Raw genomic sequence first — 15,929 nt, 5'->3', positions numbered from 1 at the left:
CCCCTTGTCCAAGCTTCGTCCTGCGGATCGCGGGGGATCGCGGGGCATCGCGGGGCCGACTCCTACCAAAACACCTTGAAAGCACGGGAATGATGCAGGCCTGGGCCCACGGGGCGCACCTGAGTGTTGTCCCCTGGCGTTTCTAGTTCCCAGTCACCTTCGGCTTCATCACGGGTCACCGCCGCATCCACCTTTGTCCTGCGGGTCCCTCACCTGGCAGCCATTTTGTAAGGAAACCTTCAGCGCTGCGTGTCTCCTGCTTCCCTGGCAGGTTTCCCCGATACTTGCCCGCCAGGTAGGAGTTGTGCAGGCTAGCTGGGACCCCAGGGGTCAGCGATGCGTAGCAGCCTGCAGAGCCGCGGGCATGGCCGCTGCTACCTTCCCACCAGGCGTTGCTGCCTCCTTCCCCGAGGCCCCCGTGTCCCCTTCTGGTCGCTGTCCTCTGCCACCGTGCCCTGGAACTCTTCTGCTCCGGAGAGGGGTGCAGACAGTACAGCCGCAGCAGTAGCAGTAGGACAGGACGGAAGGAGAGGAGGGGATCGGTGGGACTAGATGTGTAGATGTCATAGCGGGCCTTTGTGTCCCTTTCCTCAGTGAAGGAGGAGGAGCACCGTCTAGGAGTGAGGGCGGAGAAAATACTGGTAGTTGGAGAAGTGTGGGGTACGAAAAGCTCATGAGGCAAGTGGACTAGGGGAACTTAGTAAGGTTGCTGGTCAGGGGACGCCTGGGGGGCTCAGCGGTTGAGCATCTCCCTTCAGTTCAGGTCGGGTCGTGAGTGACCCCAGGGTCTTGGGATCGAATCCTGCATGGGGCCCCCTGCAGGGAGCCTGCTTCTCCCTCTGCCTGTGTCTCTGCCCCTCTCTGTGTGTCTCTCATGAATAAATAAATAAAATCTTCAAAACAACCAAAAAAAAAAACAAAACAAAAAAAACAGATTGCTGGTCAGTATTAAGAGCCACAGGAGGTTAGTGGTCTTGTAGTTTGACGGAATCTAGTGAGCATGGTTGTGTCTCTGCTGTTCTGTTCCACTGCGTGGGTATAGGCATGGTTGGGTCTCACCAGGGTGTTGTCTTCCAAGTGTGACATTAGCGACAGAGATGCAAGGGAGCTAAAGTTACATGTAAGAGGAGCGATGGTAATGGTGGTCCTTGGATTCTAACACGATTAAGTATGGAAGGGGGGGGGTTGTGAGTGAGGGACAACGAGTAGGTGCAATCGTGTGTTATATGGCTTGGTGAGGTTGAAGAATTGAAGTTGAGTGTTAGTAGGGATGAGCTAGAAGGGTAGAGGCAGTGATGGAAAGTGGGAGGTTTGAAACTTTATGGCAGCACTTGTAACTGTTAAGGACAAGGTCAAGGGCATGACCCTGGGAGTGACAGGTGAGTAGAAGACATGATCACGGGAAGAAAGGTAGTTGGGAACTGGAAAGCCAGGACACCGTAGCTCTTGAAATCACCAAGAATGGTGATGAATGGTGTTGGAAAGCATGACACGAGTCCCGATGTTCCAGGCAGGAGGGAAATGGCCAAGGGGGCTTTAGATGATTAAGAGGGGTAGTGGGTGGTCTTGTGTGATTGCATATGATTCAGAGTTGGAGGATTTTAGAGAAGAAAAGTCATCCAGAGATGTCATCGGACATCAAGGAGGAAGCCTACTTCATCTCCTGGCCCAGTAGAGTGGGGAGCATGGGATAGGGAACAGCTCTCACCTGAGAATCCTGCTGGAAAGCAGTGTCTCTGGGTGACAAGCACTTTTTGGAGAAGAGAAGGAAGATATGGGGATCTTGGTGCTACCTGACCATGAGGCAGCGCTGTATCCAGAAGACACAGAAGAAGGGTTTCAGAAGTAAGGGATGGCAGAGATGGGCTCAGACAAGAGTGCAGAGTCTAGGGAATGAAGGATTCCTTGGGAGTCCTGGCTTCCCTGTGGGGCCCAGTGTGCCCGGAGTGAAGGAGGCTAGGAGCTGAGGCCCGGAGAGGTGCCGCTGTGGGAGTGGCGTCCTGAGAGGGTGTGGGAGGGTCTTCAGGGCCACGTGCAGTTCTGAGGCTTTGTCTTCCATATTTTCATTGGTTGTGTAGAGCGTGGAGTAGGGACAGCCTTATTTTTAAATCACAAGGCACTGTGGGGCACATCTTGACCCTCCACGGTGGGGGTTTTCCATGTGGAAGTGGAAATTTAGAATGGCTGAGTCACTTGTCCCAAGATCTACCGCCAGTAAGTAACAGCTGAAATTCGATCCCAAGGTGTCTGATTCCAAGTTTGGTGTTACTTGGGTGTTACTTGGCTATTACAGCACCTTTCTAGTGCTACTTACGTTCCTTATTTTTTTTTGTCACCATCTTCTTGGACAACTATTTCTTTCTAAAAGATAAGTCTCTTGTTGACATAGGAAAGTGTGTAGAGTACAGGGTTAAATTAGGTCTTGTTTCACCCATCTCCTTGAATGATACCTTCAGTTCATTCAGACCCTGTTGTCTTCTAATTTCTTCTGATAGCTAAATATGCTTGAGATTAGTTTTGAAGATTTTTATAGTGGGGATCTAAGTTTATTTCATTTTTGGAAATGGATTTTTAAATTTTTGCCACACTATGTGTTTTGTCTTAGGTTTTACTTCATCGACTTGCAAGTTTTCATCGAGTTTGGAGTTTTCCACCAAATGAAAATACAGGAAAGGAAGTGACCTGTCTCGCTTGGAGGCCAGATGGCAAACGTAATGATAGGATTTTCTAAAAAATACTATATTATTGTTTTTATTATTATATTTGTTCACAAAAAGTATTTTGTAGAGAAAGCTTATTTCCAGAAAGAATTTATTGTTCTTATTATATTCTTATTGTATACTAAATATCAGTTTGGGAACTTTCTTTTTGGAAGGTTTAAAGTGTTTTCATTGAGTTGAGATTAATTTTATTATGTTATTTCTTGGCCGAGATCGCTCTACAGTGAAATTGGACTTCTTGGCAAAGATGATGCTAGAATGAAATCTGATAGAATATACAAAATACTTAGGCTTTGCTTCTTTGCACTGTCTTGTCCTGCACTGATGGCTCAAGTCCTATCTGCTATTTACTAGTCTGTTCACTGTGGTCTTTTCTCCCAGAAATGTATGTTAGCGCTAAACTTGTAGCTCATACTCTCTCAGCACAAATGCATGCTTCACCTGAAGGACTGTCAGTTCTGACCCCATTCTTCCTGTTTTCCTCATGCCCTTTATTTTGTAGCTTCTTATGGCTTTGACGACTGAACTCTTATCGTCCCACTTGTTATTTTTACAATGAGAGTCTTTATTTGAGCTCTGGTACACATACAGTCAATACAATAAAATGCTGTAAATTATACAGCTTAAAATTAATCTGTTATCATTGGTGCTTTTACACAAAAAAAGCTGAATTGTTTTTGTAAAATGGTATGTACTCCTCATTGCTTAATTTTTTTCCTAGTAAACATAAATGAGTTTGTAAAAACGCCCTGAAAGCCTCAACTGTCTGTCTGTACTCAATTTGTTCAGCTCTCGTTTTATCTTTTATAAAAAAAAAAAAGATATGTGTAAAATTAGAGAGCTTTTTAAGTAACATCATGAGATCTTGCACTCTTCATCCAAAAATACCAGAATCTCAAAAAAAAAAAAAAAATCATGAAAGTCCATGAGTATTGAAATGTATATGAGTAGATGAATTTTTTATCATTAAAAAAATATGCTGGGGATCCCTGGGTGGCTCAGTGGTTTAGCGCCTGCCTTCAGCCTGGGGCATGATCCTGGCGTCCCGGGATCAAGTCCCACGTCAGGCTCCCTGCATGGAGCCTGCTTCTCCTTCTGCCTGTGTCTCTACTTCTCTCTCTCTCTTTCTCTCTCTGTGTCTCTCGTGAATGAATAAATAAAATCTTAAAAAAAAATACTTTGTGTTTTTGGGCAGTGAAATAAGGTTTTTTAGGTAATGAGTATTCAAGACTGCTTTAAATTGTTTTGAAGAAGAGGAGATGTGAGTTGCCTCACATCTCACAAAATTGTGTGTCTTGATACACAGTGAAATGCATAGCCCTCTACTTAGAAATTCTTAAATTTGATGTATTAGGAAGATATTAATAATGTATGTATCTGGAGAAACTATTAGATAATTCAGCCACAGTGAAAGGAAGAAGACTGATCAGCATTTGATGGCCTCATTTCCCATTAAGGGTTAGGAACAAAAGGGAATACTGAACCTTCTAAGAACCAAGTAGATAGAATTGCTTCTTACCTTGTAGACATGTTTGCAAGACCAGCATATCTTGGTGATAGGATATTACTGTTTGTTGAGACCTGTTCTGTATCTTCTGCTTGGAAGCAGGGCTCTAGTCCAGAGGCTCTGATGTGTCAGATGTGAAGTGCAGTACATGAGAAAGTAGCAGGTCGCTCATGAGATTATGAGCCTTTGGAAATAAGCTTAGATAACAGCATAACTACATGTAAATATATCTTCCCATTTTTAAAAATAATATTTAAAGGAAGGATTTTTAGGTTAAATAATTTCTATGATTATGATGCATTTAAAATAGTAAAACTGGGCAAGAAATGAAATAGCCATCTCCTTTTCTCAAATGAATTAGTCCTGATTGTTTCTTCTTGTTTCAGTTTTGGCCTTTGCTCTTGCTGACACCAAGAAAATCGTTCTGTGTGATGTAGAAAAACCTGAAAGCCTGCACTCCTTCTCTGTGGAGGCCCCAGTTTCCTGTATGCATTGGATGGAAGTGACTGCAGAAAGCAGGTAGAGGAGTGGAAAGAGAGCTCCCAGTAGCCACAGTGGGATAGTCATACAGTTTCCGTGTTTTACAACAGACGCTGGGGAGTATCTGAGTGTTGAGCATGGGCATGTTGCATTTAACTTCGCGTTTTCAGATTATTGAGATGAAATTTTGTAATGCTTTGTTAGATTTTTTTTTTCCTTCTGAAAAAAAATCTGTTTTCTTTATTGGAGCAATGATGCCTGAAGGGCTAAGATGTTTCTTTGCTTTTTAAATATCTAGTGGTTAAAGTCACTGATTTGTACTTAGTTTCTTATTTATTTATTTATTTATTTATTTATTTACTTAAACTTAAGGGAGTTAGTGCAATATTGGTTTCTGGAGTAGAATTCACTGATCCATCGCTTAAATATAACACCCAATGTTCATCACAAGTGACCTTTTTCATGCCCGTCACCCATCTAGCCCACCCCCTGTCCACCTGTCCACCTCCCTCCAGCAGCCCTCTATTCTCTATCCATATCTCTTCTCTCTTTGATGGCTTGTTTCCCTCTCTCCTTTTTTTCTTTCCCCCTTCCCATGTCTTAAATTCCATGTATGAGATCATATGATAGTGATTTGTACTTTTAAGTAATAGAAACTAAAGTTACTTATTAGCAAGTTGAGATTCTTTGTTCTTTTTTTTTTTGCCATCTATTTCCTTTGGAGTTTTGGGGTTTTTTGGCATCTTATCAGTAAACATCCTCAGTACAAAAAGTGTTAAGTTGAGTATTCTGGGTTTTTGTTGTTATTGTTTTTGGTTTGTTTAAAGAATTTATTCATTAAAGCTAGAGCGCAGAGGGAGCGGCACAGGGAGAGGGAGAAACAGGCTCCCTGCTGAGCAGGGAGCCCATGCAGGGCTTAGGCGCAGGACCCTGAGATCATGACCTCAGGGTCATAAGCCAAAGGCAGCCACTTAACTCAGGTGCCCCTGAGTACTCTGTTTTGATGCTGAATGAGTTCTTTCTGTGTCTGTGGTCCTGATACCTTCCTGGTTTCATGAAAATAAGTTTCCCTTACTTTGCATTCAAGTCATATACCAGGTTTGCACTCAAGATGGCCTAAAGGATGAGTGGCTTTAGCTAATACTGAAAATAAATGTGGAAATGTGATAATTTTCTTAACAGTAGTTTTTCCTTTCTAATCAAGTTTTAAGTTAATTTCAAATTAACTAAGGGGGTTGATAAAAAATTGAATAATAAGGATCTAGCTCAGTGTTTGAAATTCATAGATACAACAGTGATTAATGCACTATCAGATAATCTAGGGTTGCAAATAGTCATGTGAATGTATCAGTGCTTAGAAGAGCTTTACCATTTTAAAATACGTGTGATATCTGTTTACTTGGTAATATATATAATGTCTAAAACTGGGCAATTTTTTTAAAAAGTATTTTTTAATGGAAAAACAAGTAAAATCTTTGGTATTTTTGTAATGGCTCTTCTTTGCTTTTCTTCTCAGTGTTCTGACATCTTTTTATAATGCTGAGGATGAATCAAATCTTCTCTTACCTAAATTACCCACACTGCCAAAAAAGTAAGTATCAGAGTTTAATTTCATTAGAATCTGTCTTGTAGATTTCTCTTTCCTTTACCTTGAACACTGTGATAATTTTCTCATGTGTTTTAAAAAATATATTTCTATTGCTTTTTACACTAGTCTCTGTTTTTCTCCAGTTACAGCAACACCTCAAAAATTTTTAGGCAAGTATACCTTTTTTGTTTTCAAGTAAAATAATCTTTTATTAGTTGAAAGATGTAGTTGAAAGGTAACACAATTATTTTTATATTTTAGTGAAGAAAATTCTGATGAAATTATCAAGCTTTTGGGAGACGTCAGGTAAATCTTGCAAATATCTTAAATAACAAGTCTAACTTCTTTAAGTTGATGTTTGATACTTGTGACAGAGTTTCAAGGGCAGTTTGGAGTTTCAAGGGCAGTTACTTTATGTGCATCCTTCTATTTTTCTGCTTACAAACACCTCAGAATAATATACAGACATTAGCCTCTGTTACATACTTTTATCGTATAGTCTTTGTGTGAAGTTCAATAATACTATACTGCACCTTTGTTTATTTTAATAAGAAGTAAAAGAGGATAGAAGTTACTAGAGTTTCTAAAATTTAAATTTAAATATTCCAAGTTTTTTTAAGCCCTTGTAGGACATTTAGTATCAGAGCCATGATACAACTGATGGCACTTTGTATTAACTGGGAAAAGGATCGTGTTATCGAGAGTGTATAAATACAGTCGTTGTTAAAAAAAAATACACTCATTAAAATACTGTGGCCTTGTTTTACTATAAACTGATGTTTTTTAAGCTAGAGCAAATTTATGTCCCTTTGAGAAAAAGAATAAGCCCTCTATGATTGAATATTGAGAACTGGTGAATTTGTGTGGTGTTTCAATTTCCCCACAGGGGAGCCTTAGCATGCAGATTATCTGAGAGCAAGAACAGTTTATATCCTGGTTTAAGAACTCAATCTTCTCTGTTGTCCTCAGCTTGTTACATTACTTTTAATTAGGCTTAATATTCTTGTCCTTGGAGGAAGTTCTGGATTTATCGAGCTTTATGCATATGGAATGTTCAAAATTGCTCGAGTCACGGGGGTAAGTTTTCCTTTAAAATTTTCCATATCATTTCTCTTAGAATGTATTACCTGATTTATGAAAAAAGAATACAACACTGGGTTTTTTTTTTTCTTGTTTCAGTTATTGGAATTATTCATTTATAAATGTTAAGACGCTAATTTTCTTATGAAGATAAAATAGCAGTGATATGGTATCTATGCTATTAGTGGAATTAGTCAAGTTTTTCTATTCTTTTTTGTTGTTTTTGTTAAGATTTTATTTATTCATGAAAGACACAGAGAGAGAGGCAAAGACACAGACAGAGGGAGAAACAGGCCCCATGCAGGGAGCCTGATGTGGGACTCGATCCCGGGACCCCAGGGTCATGCCCTGGGCCGAAGGGCCGAAGGCAGATGCTCAACCCCTGAGCCAAGTTTTTCTTAACAAAAAGATTGATACAATACACTTGATTATGATGTAATGTTTTTCTAGCCTGTAGTCAGGGTGAGAGCTACAGTTTTGATGGGAATGTGATGAACATCGTGAGAAGCGATCTTATACTTAGTACCAGGTCTGTTACTGTTCCTAAGTCTCGGTCTTCTCCTCATCTTTTCCATCCTACTCTTGCCATTCCTGAAGGGGACGAAATATACTGTAGGCTCTCCAGCATCTGATTTGGGACCCTTGATGGAGGGGTCTGTGTGTGTGTGTGTTTATGTCTGTGTCTGTCTTTCTCCATGTGGTCTGGGTGGATACACACCTTGCATCTCCTACATACACATGGAAGGCGTCAGGCATGAGTGTTTCTTTTTTTTTTTTTTTTTTTGGAAAGCATGAGTGTTTCTGCTTTGTAGGATTCTGTGAATTTTTGTTTCCTGTATGGTAAGCAGCTGCAGTCTAGCAATGATATTAAGTAGACTGGGGAATTTGACTTTTTTACAGATTGTTGGTACTTGTCTTGCATTATGTTTATCCAGTGATTTGAAATCATTATCAGTGGTCACAGAAGTTTCTGCTGGTGGTGCTTCAGAGGTCTCATACTTTCAGGTGAGTGTGGAAATCTTGTAGTAGCAGAGAGTAAATATATATTTTTAAGGTTTTATTTTATTTTTTTTTTAATTTTTTTTTTAATTTATGATAGTCACAGAGAGAGAGAGAGAGAGACAGAGACACAGGCAGAGGGAGAAGCAGGCTCCATGCACCGGGAGCCCGATGTGGGATTCGATCCCGGGTCTCCAGGATCGCGCCCTGGGCCAAAGACAGGCGCCAAACCGCTGCGCCACCCAGGGATCCCTATTTTTAAGGTTTTATAGGTTTTTATTATCCTTATCTTTGGGTTCTAATGGTCATTAAAGCAAAAAAAAGAAGAACTAACTTGGAGCTTCTAAATCTCATATATAGAATCTTACTCTAGTGAACACTTTATTATTCCCAGGGCCCAGTGTATTTTTATAAAAACAGTATTTTAATAGTTTATTAATGACCATGTTAATTGGTTGCTGTACAGTTTACCTTTTACCAAATGTGTGTGTGTGTGTGTTTTTAAGATTTATTTGAGAGTGTGAGCAGGGGGAGGAGCAAAGGGAGAGGGAGAGTGTCACAAGCAGACTCTGTGCTGACAACAGAGCCCATCACAGGGCTGGATCTCACCACCCATGAGATTGTGACCTGAGCTGAAACCAAGTTGGATGCTTAACTGACCGAGCCACCCAGGCATCCCTATACCAGATATATTCTTAGGACTCTGATCCAAATAATAATAAAAGCTAAGATTTCTCAATTATTTAATATGTACCAAGTACTGAATGATTCAGTAATAATTCATTTGAATCTTCACAGCAACCTAATAGGTCCTATTATTATCCCCATTTTATAGATAAGTAGAAACTGCACAACTTGCTCGGTATCACTCATTTGGGAAGTGATACTGGGCAGTATGGCTCCAGAGTCAGTTCTCTTAACCAACACATTGCCTCTTGTGTAAGATGATCACTTAATTTTGGGAAAAATCTTTTGTACTGTATGCTGTTTGTATTGTAGATTGTGGAGACCATGTGATCTCCTGTAGAGTATTTAGATTATAGCCTTGCCTGTAAGAAAATATTCCTTAGATTTTTTTTTTCTTTTTTTAAGATTTTATTTTTAAGTAATCTCTACACCCAACACAGGGCTCAAACTCAAAACCCTAAGATCAAGAGTCACACACTCTACCGACTGAGTCAGCTAGTCACCCCTTCCCTAATTTTGATGCCAAATAACCACATAGCCTAAAGATGCATGAATTCTCAAACAAGTAGAACAAAAAGATGCAAGATGCACTGTGTATGATGCTTTCAATATTCATTGTTATATTCAGAGCATCAGGTACTCTTGACTTCCTGATTCCCCATAATAGTTGCTCTTCATCTTAAAGTTCTGTGAAAACACAATATCTAGGATTGCATTTGGTGCTATAATAAAATAATTCACTATTTCTTTGAAGTTTGTAATGTATATTTTTTTAAATAACCACTTTACTGAGATATAATTCTATGGCATTGTAATAGATATTAACTTGTGTTTATCAGTAGCCTATAGTTCTTTAAAAAGTTTTTATGTATATTTTTGCAATCATTTTTAAATTTCTAATAGTGTTACAAAGTAGATTATTATATTTATTTAGCTAGGGAGATAGGATTGCTAACCGAGGGGGGTGGAATCTGTGCACAGGTAAACATGACAGATTAGAAAATTTCTAAGATTCTATTCTGTAATCTCCAAAGTATTAATCTCAAAGGGAGCAGGTTTTTTTTTTTTTTTTTTTTTTGAGCTCACAGGGACTGATTTATCATTAAAAGAAGTGTTTCTGATTATAACTCTATTTTGATCTCACAGCTTGAAACCAATCTATTGTATTCTTTCTTACCTGAAGTAACTCGGATGGCTAGAAAGTTTACTCACATTTCAGCACTTTTACAGGTATTATTTATAGCTTGTTTTATGTGAATATTTACTCTTAAGTTTCTAATAGTCTATAAATAAAACACTTGCAAATTTTGTCTGTGAAGCTATCTGGTATAACGTGTCTCTCCTGGTAATCTTATAATGTCCATTAATCAGAAAAGGGAATGTTTTTTTTTTTTTTTAATTTTATTTATTCATGAGAGACACACAGAGAGAGAGAGAGGCAGAGACCTATGCAGAGGGAGAAGCAGGCTCCCTGAGGGGAGCCCAATGTGGGACTCGATCCCAGGACCCTGAAATCATGACCTGAACTAAAGGCAGATGCTTAACCACTGAGCAACCCAGGCGCCCCAGAGAAAAAGGAATTTAATTGAAAATCTCTTCCCACCCATCTGTTTCTCTGGAAGAAAAGAAAAAAGTAGTTTGAATCTTTTTAAAATATTCCCCTAAGTAAACTTACATTTTGGAATTTTAAAAGTCTTATTGCAGATAAAGTGTTATTAAAAACAGGCCTCATAACCATTTACTCTTAGGCATAATAAACCCAATCTAAATTAGCCCATGATTCTGCGGGTCAGTATCTTACTCCACAGTTTGGGCTGGGCTCAGCTAGAAGGTTCTGCTGATCCAGGCCAGGTTCAGCCCATCTCAGCTGGGCCTGGTCATGCATCAGTGGCCAGCGGGCTGGTTTGAGTGTCCCTTAGCCATGGTGGCTCCATGTTTGCCATTTCCTAGCAGGCTAGTCCAGGCTCGTTCGTGAAGTGGTGGCCGCAGCAGGGGTGTCAAGAGTGCAGGTGGGAATGTGCAAAGCCTTTTGAGGCCTTGGACTCCATGTCACTTCTGCTGTGTGTTGGTCACAGTAAGACACAAGGCCAGCCCAGATTGAGGGACTGGAGAGGATGGGCTCTGTGTCTGGATAGAGGAGCTACAAAGGACTGTGGCCTTTCTTTTTCAGTCTGCCACAATCCCAGACTTTACTTGATGTCAAAGATTTCTGGAGATCGGTGTCTTTTTAAGGATTCTGTTTGAAAATGGAATAGCTGACTAAACCAGCATTTTGACAATGTACATGAAATATATATATATATATATATATATATATATATATATATATATATATATAAAGCTGGAGGATGTCTGTTTTACCAGATAAAAGCTGAATTTTGGAACGTTTGATAGTTAAGTGGTTATCGAGCCTTAGCTGTGGTCTCTTTCGCAGGCTGAGTTAAAAATGATTGGAAATAAATTCTGGATTTCTTTGAGAAAGCTGGCAGGAAGTATGTATTACTTAGCATATTAATTTACATAGTTTTTATTTTTAGTATTTTAATATTTTTTCCTTCTTGTTAATAGTATATAAATTTGTCACTCACGTGTATGTGTGAAGCATGGGAAGAAATACTGATGCAGATGGATTCTCGTCTCACCAAGTTTGTGCAGGTAAAGTTTGTGACATTTCCCCCTGGAAGGAGTAAGAGGAGACGCAGTGTCCTCATTGACTTGATGAGCTGCCTGAGGGATGGGGTACTGGTCGGGTTTGTAAAAGGCAAAGGTCAAGATTTCTTTCAAATGGCTCAGTCTAAGCTCACACCATTTCCCCAGGGAGGAAGGGCCCTCATGGTGGGACAGCCCAGGCCAGGCCAGGATTGTGGGGCTGAGCCGGTGGGGCTTGGAGAGGAAGAACAGGTTTTGGAAGAGCCCACTGGCTATTTTCCATTAACTGACATGCACAGAATCAATTTGAATAAGGATTTGAAGGAAGGTTAGGGGAAAGGAGGGGAGTCATGCTCCTCTAGTTTTAATTTTGAATTATACATATGGTTATGATTTTTAAAATACGTGTCATGGTTTTATCCATTTTATCTAGGAGAAGAGCACAACCACTTCAGTACAAGATGAATTCATGCACTTGCTGTTGTGGGGGAAAGCAAGGTAGTAAAACTCCTATTAGGTGCTCTTGCTTTTTCTTCTTTTTGTACAATAGTTTTTTATTTTGAAAGTAATTCGTATTCATTTAAAAAAAAATTCTAGTGCACAAAAATAAAAAATAGATGTTTTTCTAGACTTTTCTATGCATTTTTGTAAATGTAATCATTTTCTGTGTCTGTAATATATGTATGTATTTTCTGAATGTGTAAAAAAAATTCTAATTTTTTATGACCCCATCAATCTTTTCCTTTATGGTATCTGCCTTAGTGTAGATTCTTAAATCTTAGTGTTATTCTTAAAAATACCTTTCCTATCTTTTTTTTTTTTTTTTTAATTTTTATTTATTTATGATAGCCACAGAGAGAGAGAGAGGCAGAGACACAGGCAGAGGAAGAAGCAGGCTCCATGCACCGGGAGCCCGATGTGGGATTCGATCCTGGGTCTTCAGGATCGCGCCCTGGGCCAAAGGCAGGCGCCAAACCGCTGCGCCACCCAGGGATCCCTACCTTTCCTATCTTAAGAGTATTCAGAGATTGTTCTGTATTTTCTTCTAGAGTTTTTTCTTTTTTATAGTTCATGTTTTATTCCATTTACATGTTCCAGATTTGATTTATTTGGTTGTATGCTATGGAAGACTAACCTGTTTTTTCCTGAAGGTTTAGATAATTGCCCAACATAATTTCTTGAGTAGTACACTTTCTCCTTATGGATTTGAAATGCCCTTTTAGCATTCAGTACATCTTGAATATACTTCAGTCTGTTTCTGGACTTTATTGTTTCCTGTTTTCTCTCTCTTCCTTTGTGAGTACAACAAAGTCTTAATTTTTGTTAGACTGTTTCTTTCTGTTTATTTGGTTTAAAAATGTTGTTTTTATTTTGAAATTTGCTAGTTTTAAGTGATGCATTCACATTTTGGATAGAGAAAACTAAAAATACTTTCTTTTTCATTGTAGTGCTGAACTTCAGACCCTCTTAATGAATCAGTTAACAGTAAAGGTACAGTTAAAATATCTTTCTATTTAAATGGCTATGTGCACTTTCTTGATTTTTTTTTTTTTTTTTTTTTTTTTTTAGAGCAGCACACAATAGCTTACTTATATGCTAAATGTATTTTTTCCTCTCACTTAGGGCTTAAAGAAGCTTGGCCAGTCGATAGAATCATCATATTCCAGTATCCAGAAATTGGTTATAAGCCACCTACAGAGGTATGAAGGTGATGTCGAATTTTTGGTATTATGTCTACATGTACTTGCTGTTGGTGTTCTTCATCAGCTGGCATTCTCTTTTTGAGCTTTTTCTAACTAAAATTGTTGCATTGGTACTTGAGGGGAATCTTGGGATGCCCAAGGTTTAAAGAATCAATAACAGTAATTCTGCTTTATGAAATAATTTTCAAACATCTTTTCACCGGGCTGAGCTCTCTGTCTGGGATTTCTTTTCTCAGACAAGCAGGAGGTGTATTTTGAAAAGGCATATACCCCTTTTTGAGCACGAAAATTCAGTATGTTTATCATTGTACAGTTTACAAGGCATGTTACGTGTTTTTGCATTTAGCATTTGGCAAGGTGTTGATTGTGATTATCCTCCTTTTACACAAGAAGAAACAAATCCAAACCGGCCTGAAGTTACTGAGCATCAGTCACAGCCAGACTCTCTGATCTTCAGGTCTCCTGCTATGTCTATCCACAGCTCCCTCACCACAAGCAGTGTGCTTGTGGCTGCTCAATGTTTGACTTAAATTTTGATAAATCCCTCTATGCTGAATTCCCTAGCCCTCACTACATCACCTCAGCCTCGGATCACTGCAGTGCCCTTCAGCCTGGTTTCTAGTCCACAAATACATTTGTGCCCCTCGAATGTATTCCCCACAGCAGGTCTCATCAGGTTACTCTTACTGCTTACAGGACCAAGACTCTTGCATGGCCTTTAACACACCTGCCTCTCTGCTTCATGCACACTCGTGGCTTTATCGGACTTGACCTATTTTCATCCTACCTAGGGCTTTTGTGCATCCATCTTGCCTTGTGGATCACTCCCACTCTGCTCTTACTTGAACCCCTTAGCTCGAATATCACCTGTTCTGAGAGGCCTTCCCTAATTCCCCAGATTTGTTCAGGTATTATTCCATTACACTCACAATTGTGAGCATTTCCTTCAAGTCATTTATGATTGTTGGAATGATATACTATCTGATTGTGGTTATGAGTGTCCTCCCCACGTGAGACTGTCCATGCCATGAGGATCCTTTCATTTTGTCCCCAGTATCTAGTGCCTGGTTTAAAGTCAAAACTTAATGTTTGTTGGATGTTATATACACAGCTCTTGGGTGAATAAGATGACCATCTGACTATCTTTATTTAGAGTGCCAGGGCTAACTGTAGAACACAATGTGATCTTGTAAAATTTAATTTCATGCTCATGTATTCATCTGAGTCGTCAGGATGACCAAATGATTCTGTTACAGTTTTTAGAGAAAATTTCAAAAAATGATCACTTCCCATAGGAAAAAATTTAAGTTACTTTCAGTTTTTATTTCTGAAAATTTGGAAATGTTTAGGTCAGGTAGTAGCTGTCTGCCACCTTGAGGATAGTAATGATGAGAATTTTTTTCTGTTCTGTTTTGATAGTGGCTCCGAGTCTTTATTATACCACTTGAGTGAACTGAAAGGAATGGCTTCATGGAAGCAAAAATACGAACCTCTTGGACTAGATGCTGCAGGAATTGAAGGTAGTAATTTAATTTTTCAATAGAATACATTAAACACACTTGAGTTATTTGACAAATGATATTTATTTACTTCTCTTTAGATGCTATTACTGCTGTGGGTTCTTTCATACTCAAGGCAAATGAGCTGCTTCAGTAAGTATTGGGATACCTAGAATCACTGGCTTGAAAATATTTTATTCTCATAAGCAAGAACCTAGCAGACTGTCATGATTTTCTTAAAATGGGTCTTTTAAATTTTTATCAAAATTATTGCCTTCACATGATTAAAACAAGCCAATAACCCAGCAGTCTCATCAATCAGAGTGGTGTTTTACTCTCCCTACCCCCATCCTCACTCCAATCCCCTCTCAGAGGGAATCCTTTTAATTCCTTTGACTGTGTCTGTTTTTAGTTCTTCTGAAGGTGACTTCCCCACTTCTAAGTTGTATAATAACTATACCGCATTTCTTTTATTTACTCAGTTTTAGAAATTCTTATCTGTGTTTGTTTTTCCTAGACTTTGTTTTCTTTCTTTTTGCGTTGTCTGCCTTTGTCACATCCTCAGATTCTTCCCCTGTCTCAAGGGCAGTATCACCCCCTGGACTCACCCTCGATCCCTGACATCTCCTCCTCTGACCTACCCTCCCCCACCTCGGCACCCATCTGGATGTGCTGCTCCAGCTCTCCTGGCAGCTGTCACATAGGTACTCCAGTGCTTTCACGAGTTAGGTCCAGACTTAGGATCTCCTTTATTGCTTGCTTTCTTTAATCATTTTGTTGGAAAACATCCTCCAGTAACTTACTCAGAAAATAGCTACAAAACAACAAACTCTGGATCTTTTCTCCTTTACACATAATTGATGGTTTCCAGTGGGTATAGGGTGATGAAGGGGAAAATTCGTTTGCTCAAAGAATTTTGTAAGTATTGCTCCTTTGTGTGCCAGCCTTTTTGTGGCTAATGGAAAGTCCGGTGCTTCTGATTCTCATCCCTCTGTAGAGTTTTTTTTTCTGTTTGTT

The 15,929-nt window shown here is 39.4% G+C and overlaps 1 protein-coding gene across 1 annotated transcript in view; it reads left to right on the top strand.

Annotated features, from left to right (window-relative positions):
* The window catches only part of ANAPC4 (anaphase promoting complex subunit 4), a 36,505-nt gene that overhangs the window by 867 nt on the left and 19,709 nt on the right, over positions 1-15,929 (top strand). Inside the window, exons 2-15 of the mRNA XM_041752794.1 lie at positions 2,606-2,711; positions 4,614-4,746; positions 6,224-6,298; positions 6,439-6,465; positions 6,557-6,601; positions 7,288-7,372; positions 8,276-8,380; positions 10,208-10,291; positions 11,630-11,716; positions 12,144-12,208; positions 13,159-13,201; positions 13,334-13,410; positions 14,833-14,933; positions 15,014-15,065. Coding sequence (XP_041608728.1) covers positions 2,606-2,711; positions 4,614-4,746; positions 6,224-6,298; positions 6,439-6,465; positions 6,557-6,601; positions 7,288-7,372; positions 8,276-8,380; positions 10,208-10,291; positions 11,630-11,716; positions 12,144-12,208; positions 13,159-13,201; positions 13,334-13,410; positions 14,833-14,933; positions 15,014-15,065 — 1,085 coding nt within the window. The remainder of the gene's footprint in view (positions 1-2,605; positions 2,712-4,613; positions 4,747-6,223; positions 6,299-6,438; positions 6,466-6,556; positions 6,602-7,287; positions 7,373-8,275; positions 8,381-10,207; positions 10,292-11,629; positions 11,717-12,143; positions 12,209-13,158; positions 13,202-13,333; positions 13,411-14,832; positions 14,934-15,013; positions 15,066-15,929) is intronic.

Source organism: Vulpes lagopus, chromosome 4 (genome assembly GCF_018345385.1).
Source record: "Vulpes lagopus strain Blue_001 chromosome 4, ASM1834538v1, whole genome shotgun sequence".
In the NCBI taxonomy this organism is placed as follows: Eukaryota; Metazoa; Chordata; class Mammalia; order Carnivora; family Canidae; genus Vulpes; species Vulpes lagopus.
Note: the sequence above shows the minus strand (reverse complement) of the source record. Positions and strands in the feature narration are given on the sequence as shown.